Source organism: Pyxicephalus adspersus, chromosome 4 (assembly GCF_032062135.1).
Source record: "Pyxicephalus adspersus chromosome 4, UCB_Pads_2.0, whole genome shotgun sequence".
Taxonomy (NCBI): Eukaryota; Metazoa; Chordata; class Amphibia; order Anura; family Pyxicephalidae; genus Pyxicephalus; species Pyxicephalus adspersus.
In genome coordinates this window covers 110,572,968-110,584,502 of record NC_092861.1, presented here as the reverse complement: position 1 = coordinate 110,584,502, position 11,535 = coordinate 110,572,968, and the positions used below count along the sequence as shown (strand labels likewise).

Sequence of the window (11,535 nt, the reverse complement as noted above, 5' to 3'; positions counted from 1 at the left end):
TATTTAATAAACAGGATTTATATAGCGCCAACATATTACAAAGCGGTGTACAATAAATAGGGATGCATGGCCAAATGATCCTAAACCAGAAGTAATATGGATGTGATTTGGGCCACCCATGGGAAGGTTTTCGATCAGAACCCAAGCGAAAAAGAATGCCCTTATCCTTCAAGTTTCAGTATAGATATCCAGAAAGCAACCCCTTTGTATATAAAATATTGCCAGTTTGCTTCTGCTTCCTTTACTTTTGTCCAAAACTCTACGCCTGCACTGTAGTTATTCAGAAAACAAAAACTGAGCTTTTTGCCATATCAACTAATTATCTGCTTTTAAGAATTCATTTTGTTAAGTGTTAGTTGGAAAGTTGCGTTAATAAATATGCTGGGCTTTTATTTATTTCTGGGGCTCCCAGATCTTTTTTCCTATGTTCCACTGCTGTGATTATTACTACCATTGTTTAATTCATTTAGAATAAAAAGGACAAAATCAGCAGAGTATAGAGGGCCATCAATTCTCACCGGCTGTGGGGTGGGTGTTTTTTCTTCATTGCTTTCATTCTCTTCGGTGTGTTGTATTGCAGCTGTACTGCCAGGTCTTGATGAAGGCTTGCTGTTTCTCTGGCTGCCACCTGAGCCATTCCTTCCTTTCTTTGTTCCACTTGACAAGACCTGGCTTTTGCTTGCTGTTATAAGAGATATTAGTTAATAAAAATGTCAGTGTGCAAGTAAAGGTCTGCAGCCTGAGCAATCAACATGACTCCTAATTCTAAAAGTGCTGGATCCTGCAGCCAAAATTTCTTAACTCTTCTCTACATCGTTATCTACATCATTGCATACATTTACTATTGGAAAGGGTTGCATGGGACTTTTATAACCGAGGTCCTCTGCAGTAGCCAAGACTTCCTGAAATAAAGATAAATTCTCTGCAAAATCTAAAAGTGGTTGGCGACTTTTTCATGTGTTTTTACATTTTTAAATTTGGATGATGACTGTCTTTTATAAATAAGGGGTATGTAAACCCCATAGATGAGCTTCTGTTGTTTTTCCCCTTTTAACTATACCATTTCAGAAATCCTATCCTATCTATTTGTGTTTCATTCCTAACAGTTACAATATCCAGATAACTATGAAGATTAACAAACTATCTATTCAGTGCTTAACCCAAGTGTTTTAAAACAGGTAGGAAGAAATTGTAGGCGGGTGGCAGCCCCTGCATTGTGACCCAACTCTTGAGTAACACCAAAAAACAGCTGGGTGGTTACTGAAAAGTGCTCGGTGGTCTGCCTTACTAAAAGGGGCTGGGGAGAACACTGCTATCCACGGTACGAAAATAGGAGAGGTTTGCAATGCTGCTTCTCCATAAATACTGTCTAGTGATAATACAGTACAATGAATGTTGAATATATGCAAGTACGAGATTGGAAGGCTAGCAAGATGCAGTATGTTAATTTTTGTTGTATTTAGATTTGATTTTAAATTGAACAATGCGGTTTACAAATATCTGCAGCCACATATTCAGAAAATGTGACCATATAAATGAGATTCACAGTAAATATATAAAAAAAGCCATTGTGACACATATACCCCACCCATCAACAACGGTTTCCTCCCACATTTTACAGCATTTCTGAACCGACTCACCGACTGATATAGCAAAAAGTAAAAGGTGCCTTTATGTCAGCTGCAACGCTACTGATCAGGCTGCTGTTAATGTGAAGCTATTTATTCTCAGAGATCCGCAAAATCTGTTTCCAGTCCTTTTTGACAATTTAGAAACATCTGCTGGTTGTGTATATTAGAAGGTTGTTTGCCTTCCAGAATCTACTTTCAGAAATAAAAGCTAAACTCTGAATGTGTTGTAAACTTTGAAACTTAACTTTCTCCACAGTGCTTATATTTACAGAGAACAATAAGGAGATGGGGAAAATGTTCTGGTGGTTTGTTCTGATCTTTTGAGAACAATTACAGCAGCCAAAGGCAACACAATGGCGAAATGCCTGGAAGACATTAAGCTAATTAAAAAAACAACTGTGTCCTGGGAGAGGCAACCAGTCTCCTGAGGCTAAGCAAGGGCTTGCTATGGGCAAAGACTGTGGCATTAGATCATGGGACTTGTGTCTAATGTGTACTTTTGCTGGACCAGGGCCTTACAGCCCTAAGTTTCTTTTTCACTTTTTGTAGTGACACTAATCAGCTGTGACAAGCAAGTCAATTACACAGATAAAAAATCCCCTTTTAGGACTGTACTGTACAGTGTAAAACATGCACGCTAAGCAGTGTATAATTTGATTTATGTGCAGGTCACCAGCAGCGGTGCTAGTCAATGTTTCTTGTTAGACCCAGTACACACAGGCTGGTTTTCTGAAGTTTTATGTATTTGTATTAGAAAATGAGCAGTTTGCACATGTCTTTTGCCTACACTACTTATTATTATATATATTTATTACCACATTTTATGATCTAAAAACATTCATTGCATCTTTCACAGTTCATAACCACAAGGAAAAAAAAATGACATTTAAATATATATTTTTGTATATTGTACAGAAATACAAGCTAGTAGAAAATTACTTACAATAAGCACTTAAAGGCCTTTCAGTGGGCAGGAAGCAAAATGCAGGAATCACTGCTTGACCTTTGCCGGTGACACTTACAACTTCTTCATGATTATCAAAGATTTGTACCTTGATGAATACGTCTGACTTTGAAGTTTGCACATGAACTGTTGCAATATGCTCTATTGCTGCTTTTACGCTGTACCTTTTATCACAAAAGCAGAAGAAAGAATTCATTAAGTTACAGAAGAAGCACAGACTGAAAGTGTCCTCCTGACAGATTGTGACAGGAGATTTATGGCTCTGTACAAAGGATGAATACCTTATGTGTAGAGATTTTCCTCTGAAGATGAAACTGAATACCTTGCATAATTGTCTAGTCTAAACTGAAAGAAGTCTTTTATAAATCTATTCAAAAAGAACAGACCATGTACAATAACAAATTATGACATTGAAAAGAAAGCAAGTTGAGGTACATGGCTGACCCAGTCTGATTCAAACATTCTCACTCCTTTAATAACCTCTTCATTAAATAACAAGTTCTCATTATTCAGGGCAATATTTGCAAACAATTGGAGATGTATATGGGGATAGAATAACCCCCTCCCAGTGAATATTTAGTAAATGTCACATTTATGATATATATATATATATGACCAAGACAAACTCTGAAGTTGTTTCTAATTTGCATATCAAAGCACAGCTTGCTCCAGAAATTAATGAATGTCTAAGCTGTAGATTTTTTTTTGCTTTGTTTGTGATTAACTCACAGTGAGGATGTTTTTACAGTAACTGACACCATGCTGCCTAATATTATGTTGAGACAAACATCTGTCGTAATTGTATTTAATAAAATAATGTACCTGTTACGACTTACATACAAATTCAAGTCCCTATCTCGTATGTAACCCGGGGACTACCTGTATAAATATATATATATATATATACACATAATACATAAGTACTTATGGAACATATTTGGAGCTGCTAGTGGTGGTGGCAGAGAGAAGAAAAAAAGGCATGTAAAGGAGATAGGATATACAACTAAAAAATAAATATAACTCCCATTTGAACTTACCTAAACATCAGGTCCTTGCTTTGAGGTATGTAGTAGTCCCTGATTTCTTTTGTGGAAAAGGCATTGTTTACCAAGTCACGGGAGAGTGACGGTAAAGGGCGACAGGCACCAATAAGTCTTAGTCTCCATTTCCCAGATGGCAATGTATACTCCCCGGTATGTGCTTCTGCCATGAATGTATATCCCTTCTGTAACATGAGTATAAACATTGTCTTATACCATAGTATGAATTAAATAATGAAAAATTAGTACTACTGATACTGATGCTGATAAATAGGAATGCTGTTATGTGGGAAAATGCTATAGAAGCAAGAACTGGATAACTCTGTCATGGAAGGATGGTGGCTGTATTTTTGATACATATGCACAGTAAAAATTAGGTAAATATTAAGAGACACAAAGGCACAAGCAGGAGTAATTTGCCATCACAATTATTTGTTCACCTGTTTGACATTAGTAACAGAACTCTATACATGACTAATGCCTAATGCAATGAATAAATATAATTTGGGTAATAAATAATCTGATAATCAGGTACGAGTTAGATGGTCATAACTGTCTTGAAATGTAACATTAAGTAAATATTTACAACCTTTTTCAACTGGCAACAAGATTTAAGGTGTTTAAAAGTAAATATAATATTAAACAAAACAAAACACACTGTAACCAAATATTTGTCCCTAGCTGATCCAAAAAGATTGCACTCACCTAAATACTTTTTTTTTCATTACAATAATATAGATCTAAGAACACATATGAAGCATAGACATTGCATGTGAATATACATTTTCCATCATCTACAGAATAGAAATGTAAATGTTCTACAGGAAAGCAGCTTAGACGACCTTGTTTCTTTCACTACAATTAAAAACACAGGTGAATACATGTAATGCATCACCAACAGGGAATTCATACATATGCCTGTATTCTGTGCCACACCTGCAATTTTTCTCGTTGGAAAGGATCTTTCACGATCCTTTCCAACGAGAAAAGACTGCACGATGCATGAACGATGCTGTACATACAGCACCGTTCATGCTCTATGGAGAGGGGAGGGGGAGAGCGACGGAGCGGCACCCTGCTGCGCGCTCTCCCCTTCCCTTTCATTAGGATCGGTCGTCGTCCATCGTCCATGGATCCGCCAGGACGGTCGTCGGACGATGGACGACGACCGACTGTACACACGGCAGATTTTCGCCCGATAATTGGCCGATACCGATTATCGGGCGAGAAAAATTTGCCGTGTGTACGCAGCTTTAGTCGCCTAAACATACAGACTCTGCTCGTAAATAAAATAAAGCTCATGATTAGCCAAAAACTTCAAAATTAAAAAGAACATATTTTGCTTCATATCTAAAGCCCAGCTTCAACTTAATTTTTTATTGTATTTTGAATTAAAAAGTGTGAGATGTTTTAGAGTCTTTTAGTTATGTACCTTCATCTGCCCCAATTGTTAGGACAAGGAGTAATGGAAAATGAAATAAAAAAAATTTCCAACAATCATCCAAACACATAGCGAGGGAAGGATATCACTGGCGAACAATTTTGACCAAATTTAATTTTTACTTCAATTTTTCAGTTTATTTACACTAAAATAGGTATGTTGATTCTGAAAGTGCAGTTAGTTTTCTTCTTTCAAACCAGTTATACCACTTATATTAATGTGATTACTGTAGCGTGGATTTGTATAGGCCATTCATTTACACGCAAGACAGTGTGGTCAGAGGTTGTTCGCTGCTCTACTTAGTAAAAAAGCAAAATGTATTTTTCTGCTTACACATGTATTTCCTTTCTTTCAGATATTGTCTGGCTCTGCCTAAGTGCCTAAACAACCCGATTCATTTTGTTATATGTGTGGCAGTTTCAATATTTCCAGTCAAAGGGTGAACGTCAGCACATTTGTAGAGCAAGCCTATTTGGGATATTTCAAAGTTAAACTTGGTGATCAAGATAAGTCTTGGGCGCCTCATAAGGTTTGTAAAGTGTGTCGAGGGTTTACGGATCCAGGAGATCATTTCAGTGACTGTTACTTTTGTATAGTGAAAACTGCAGGATATAAAAAGAAAAATAAATGTAACATAGAGTATCCTAGTCTACCATCGGCTATACGCCCAGTAGCTCATTCAGGTGAAATCCCAGTGACAATTTTCGTTACACTACCCTCTCTTGAAGAACATGATTTTGGTGATTAACTAGGTGACAACGATGAAGAGTTTGAAATTGAAGAGGACTCTGCATGTTAGGGATTTGATCAGCATGAGTTGAGTGATTTGGCAAGTGATTTGGGACTATCGAAAAGGCTTCAGAACTCCTAGCATCAAGACTGCATGAGAAAAAGTTAATTGAAAAAGGAACAAAGGTATTGTACTTTCGAAGCAGAGAAATTGCATTTCTGCAGTACTTTAGAACTGACAGTGGCCTTGTGTATTACCATAACATACCTGGTTTAATGGAGGAATTGGGAATTCAAATCTATAACTCAACTGAATGGCGACTATTCATCGATTGCTCAAAGTGGAGCTTAAAGTGTGTCCTCCTTCACAATGGCAATATATTTGGGTCAGTCCCAATTGGCCATTCAGTTTCTTTTTGTGAACAATATACAGACATAAAGAGTCATTGAGTTGTTGCAAAATCACCGACACAATTGGGTCATTTTTGTTGACCTTAAAATGGTATGCTTCCCTCTTGGTCGGCAGCGCGGATACACCAAGTATCCCTTTTATCTGTGCATGTGAAACAGCAGAGCTTGTGAGAGGTGTTGGGTGGAAATTGACCTCCAAGATCTGCCCTAAAACCAGGTGGTCCAAACATTCTAAATGAGCCACTTGTTGATAGAATATTATATTCCCACCTCTGCACATGAAACTGGGTCTGCCAACTAATGGAGACTGTTTCAAGTACCTCATCTTGGCATTTCCTAGCCTGTCATTTGAAAAAATAAAGGCCGGTGTGTTTGATGGTACACAGATTCAGCAGCTCATCAAAGATAAACATTTCATCAGGACAATGTCAGAAGTCAAAAAGAATGCTTGGTTATCATTCAAAGCCATTGTCAATGACTTTCTTGGAAACAAACGAGCAAAAAATTACACAGAAATTGTCCAGAAAACTCCTGGAGAGCTACAAAATTCTTGGTTGCAATATGAGCATCAAGGTGCATTTTCTGCATAGCCATCTTTCTAACTTCCCGGAAAACCTTGGTGCAGTCAGTGATGAGCAAGGTGAACTATTCCACCAAGATTTGAAGGTCATGGAGGGACGGTATCAGGGTAGATGGGATGTATATATGATGGCTGACTATTGTTGGAGCATCCGGCGGGATTGGCCTAACACTGAACACTCCAGGAAAAGCTATAAGCGTAAATTTTTACCTTAATCGCTTACCCGATTAATTTTTTAAATGTTTTACTGTATATATAATAGAGTATGTCAAAGAGTAACAATAAATCCTTTGTATGAACAAAATAAATTTTTAATAAACAGTACATTTAAGTTATTATTTCATTATTTTTTCATTGTATGTAAAATTTGTATGTTTTTTGACAAAAATAGAGGACACCCTCTATCGTAAAAACTGGATGTAATAGCAAAAATTTGGGTCATTTCTGGATTCACAACCCAAATGTTGGTAAAAAAACAAGTGTAAGATCTAACTCAACAAAAAATGCGTTCCCCACTGTTTTCATTGTTGAGTTATCCTTCATTTTCTGGTAAGAACTGCAAAGTTTATTTTTTAATAGGGACAGAAAGTCCTTTGCAAGTTGTTACAAAATGACAGGTGAGCTTTTAGGATGCGATTCAGTAAGGGCACTTTTGGACCAGTGGTAGGCAAAACTGCTGCTGTGCACCCAGAATGGCAAATTGCAGCGAAGGTAACCAGATTTGCACCCAGCTGTTGCACAAATCAACAACTGTGTGTCTGAAAGCAACATGCCATTATTAGGAACCATGCCACCATCTCCTGCAGCCATAGTCATGTACAGTCATATGTAGAAAATGAGTGGGAGAAGTTTGGACTGCGATTGAGCCAACAGCTCACTGTACATCTAAAATAGCCTTGAGGCTCACTTAAAATGTACTGTATATCCAGGCAAATCCTTTTTTTATTTGATTTTAAAAAGAGCGAGGAATAATAATAATAATAATTTAGTGCATGCTGAGAAACTTTTGGCACAATAAATTGAATAATAAAAGTATCACATGAAGTTCTACAGATCTCTCACCTTGTTTTTGGTATAAATATGAGGTGCTACTTTATTGAACAGCCTGGGGATTTCCTCCAGTGTATCATTATTAATGACATGAAGTCCACAGACTGGGATGCTAGTATACATCTTGGGTACAACAAGCATATCTTCTGAGACATTAAATACTTCTCTGGAAAATAAAGACAGTTTTATTACAAACAAAATATTTTGTTACCATTTGAACAAATGTTACACTAGTGCACTCTGTCTTACCTGAACACCACAAACCAAGAGTTTGCAGGCTGATCAGTGTAGGTAACTGAATAATCAGTAAATGTGATTCTGTATTTCTCATCTTCATAGCAGGGATACTCATGTGAAACAGGGCTGTGTCTGAACAAGTATCTACAAAATATTATTTGCTTTAATTAGATACAGAATACATCATGACTTAATTTTCTTGGTCACACTTTAACAGACTAGGTATAAGGGAGAAACTGCTGCAGGTATGTGCAGGTAGCATTGGAAACCTGCATTTAATAAATGCATCAGTCTCCAATACTTACCTATCACACACAAATCTTTTTCAAAAAATGTTTCAAAGCTTGCCAACCAGTGTCTATCCTCTGTACTATCCTGTTGGCTAAAAATGTTGCCCATCATAGTGATGGACCAATAGGAATGTGGGGCTTAGTGGCCAGCTCTGCCACTCTGGCAGTGGAGTTTTGCCTGTCAGCATGTTGCTCTTTTATTACTACTTGTAACTCCTTTATTAAATCTGGGTCACTGTACAATTTGTAATTTGCCCATCCAAAATTCATTAGGCTATTCTTCAAAATAGGTATTCCTCCAGAGGCTTTTTTACTGTCAGATGAAATTTTACACTGCAGTCAGTAGGAAAGTCTAAATTTATTAGTGTCTATGGGTAAATTGTAACCAAATTGACAGGATATGTCTGGGGGACCCATAGGACAATGTCCCAAAATAAAAGGTTAAAAAGAATGAAATTTTGTCCAAAAATAACATTAAAGTGTAGGTGGGGATTGAACCCACCACCTTTTATGTTGAATGCACAGCCCCCGAACATTCCCAAAATTATAGGGAGGAGTCTGGGGGCCCTTAAAATGCATTTTTTAAGCAAAACAATTTTTAGGTGTAGGGAACCAAAACAAATGCTTTAATAGGAATTAAAACATTAACTATTATCTAAATGTCCAGCATTCTGAATAGGTTTTTGTGCTATGTGGAGCTTTCACACATCTTACATTTTACTGTATTATATTAGGCTGGGTGACAGTTGTAATACAAAGAAATACAATGTATTGCACATCCCAAAACCATGTTATAAATGTTACCATTAAATAACATTGCATTATTTCATACTACAACTGTCACCCAACCCATTAAAATATAATAGGTTTCCAAGCAGTAGAATGTATGAATTTGTGAAAGTGCCACATCAGACAAAAACTTATTAAGATACTAATGAAGGATATTCAGATGCTAATTAACATTTAAACTGCCATATTGCCAATTTTGTTGCTTTTATAGGTCCCCCTGACCCCCCTTCCCCAGCATTTTTTGGTGATATTACCATTTTCAGGGGCTTGTGGATGGAATTCACAGGTAAGGTAAGGTATAAATAAATCCCATAAATATGTATATTATATGCTGTACACCAGTGTGGTTCACATAGAGTTATACATACCTCAGTAGACTAATACCATAGTGTTCAGCATTTGATTCAACAGAGACACAAATTCTGTCGAAGGTTGTCTTAACCACTGCATTTTCTTTGGTTCCTAAGTTTTAAACAAAAATAGATGTTCATTATACCAGTAAGTCAGATTATATAATTTGCATCCTCTAAATGTATTAGTCAAACTAAAGAAGTACATATTATCAGCTGTTTTGCAGCCAACTTGACCTAGTTTTGCTGCAGCTGCTTAACTGGTTTAGTTATCAATATCCATGTCAGTGTGTAACCACATATAATTTGTTGGTTAGGGTTGTTAGGCATCAATCATTTTGTTATAACCGAAGACATATAGAATGTAGGTATACTCTAGTTCTCTTGGGCCAATCATCATGCTTTAGGTAACATTTTAGGAAGGTGTAAAATAATAGATTCACACCACCTTAGCTTAGGGTTAAGAACAGGAAACATGAAAACAATGTAAGAGAAAAAAAAACACAAAATGGCTGTCAAATTGGCAACCTTAAAGGGGAAACCCGCAGCCTTCTGGGATACATATGTCACTGCGGGATGATAAATTTATGAAAGTGACGATCTCACTCAATGCGCTACAGTTACACTTCTGTGCATGCCCAGCTCAAGACCAGAATCACCGAGGGATCTAATGTTTTTCACCTGTAAGTGTCATTTTTTTTTTTCATGACAAGTCCACTTTGATACAAAATGAATTAAAAAAAATATCAGAAATATAAAGTGTATTGTTGACAATATAAAAGACAGTAACCTACAAAAATGATCCCTCTAAGGCATATACGGCAGTGCACAAGTTTCTGTGCCAAAATATCCAAAAGGGCTACAAAGATTAAAGTTTTAAGGTGAAAGGTGAGTGTTGAACCTTGGGGAGGGAAAAAGGTGACAAAACAACATAAAGATGAAGAAACCCTGGTGCCCGCCATGGTGATGTTTATATTATGGTTTCCCCAGCTGCCCTTCCTCCGCCTCCTTTTGCCCTTAGCTATCTCTCCCCTGTCCACCCCTACCCTATAACTTTCCCTTGGTTTCTGTCTTCACTTTCTTAGTTATCCCTCTACTTTTTCCTGACCCCTCCAGTTAAGTTGAAGATGTTTTCAATACGGGCTGGTTTGTTTTAATTTCTTTTCCAGTCTCATTCTGAGTACCGCCACATGATATTTTCCCATGGCCTAACTTGGGGTTGATATTACCTGAACGAAATTCCATGTAAGCCTATGGGTTTTAATAGGTATACACTGCAAATGGCTTATTCTATGAAACCAGGTCCTGGTTGTTACATCATGGTTTTCATGTGGAGTTGTTTCTTCTTGTTGTTTTGTTCTTTTTATGTGTCATTATTTTTTTTTTACCCTATGATCAACCTTACACCTGTAATGATTTGTGTATATTTAAACAGATTTTCACAAAAGATGAAGAAACCTCAGGAGGGTGCTCTGTGCATTATGTGGCAGAATGAGACTTCATCACGAGGTAGCAATTTGGGGAGGTTTACAAAACTCAGATACTTGGAGTATATTACCTTTTAATAAGTGTTTTATCTTATATTTACAACAAATACCAAATAGTTTTCTTTTCCCAACAGGGTAAATTTGCATGGGTTTTAAAAGGTGCCAAATATCAACATTAACAACACAATAAATGTTAAAAAACTATTTGTTGCATATTATTATACAATTTTATAAAAACGTATCACAAAACAATAAATGCTTGCAAAATGCAAAAAATGACAATTCAGTAATCACATGATTTGTAATGATACACAATAACTTTTACAGTCATTAACACGTTTTACCAATAGGCTTCATCAGAAGGACAGAACATTATTAGTACCGCATCCATGTAATTGTTGGGATAGTGGTTGATGTAAATTAGGTTAGTATTAAGTCATTCAAGCATTGATGTTGGAAAACAAGATTATTTGTTTAAAATCCGTAACACAGACTTTCTTGTGCAGTTGAAAATGATGTGACCCAATAGTGTTAAA

The 11,535-nt window shown here is 36.7% G+C and overlaps 1 protein-coding gene across 1 annotated transcript in view; it reads right to left on the bottom strand.

The window, feature by feature from the left end:
• The window catches only part of ADGB (androglobin), a 103,677-nt gene that overhangs the window by 22,266 nt on the left and 69,876 nt on the right, over nt 1-11,535 (bottom strand). Inside the window, exons 19-24 of the mRNA XM_072410247.1 lie at nt 9,531-9,624; nt 8,096-8,227; nt 7,859-8,012; nt 3,633-3,820; nt 2,575-2,759; nt 519-682 (exon numbers count right to left, since the gene is read on the bottom strand). Of these exons, the coding sequence (XP_072266348.1) occupies nt 519-682; nt 2,575-2,759; nt 3,633-3,820; nt 7,859-8,012; nt 8,096-8,227; nt 9,531-9,624 (917 nt within the window). The remainder of the gene's footprint in view (nt 1-518; nt 683-2,574; nt 2,760-3,632; nt 3,821-7,858; nt 8,013-8,095; nt 8,228-9,530; nt 9,625-11,535) is intronic.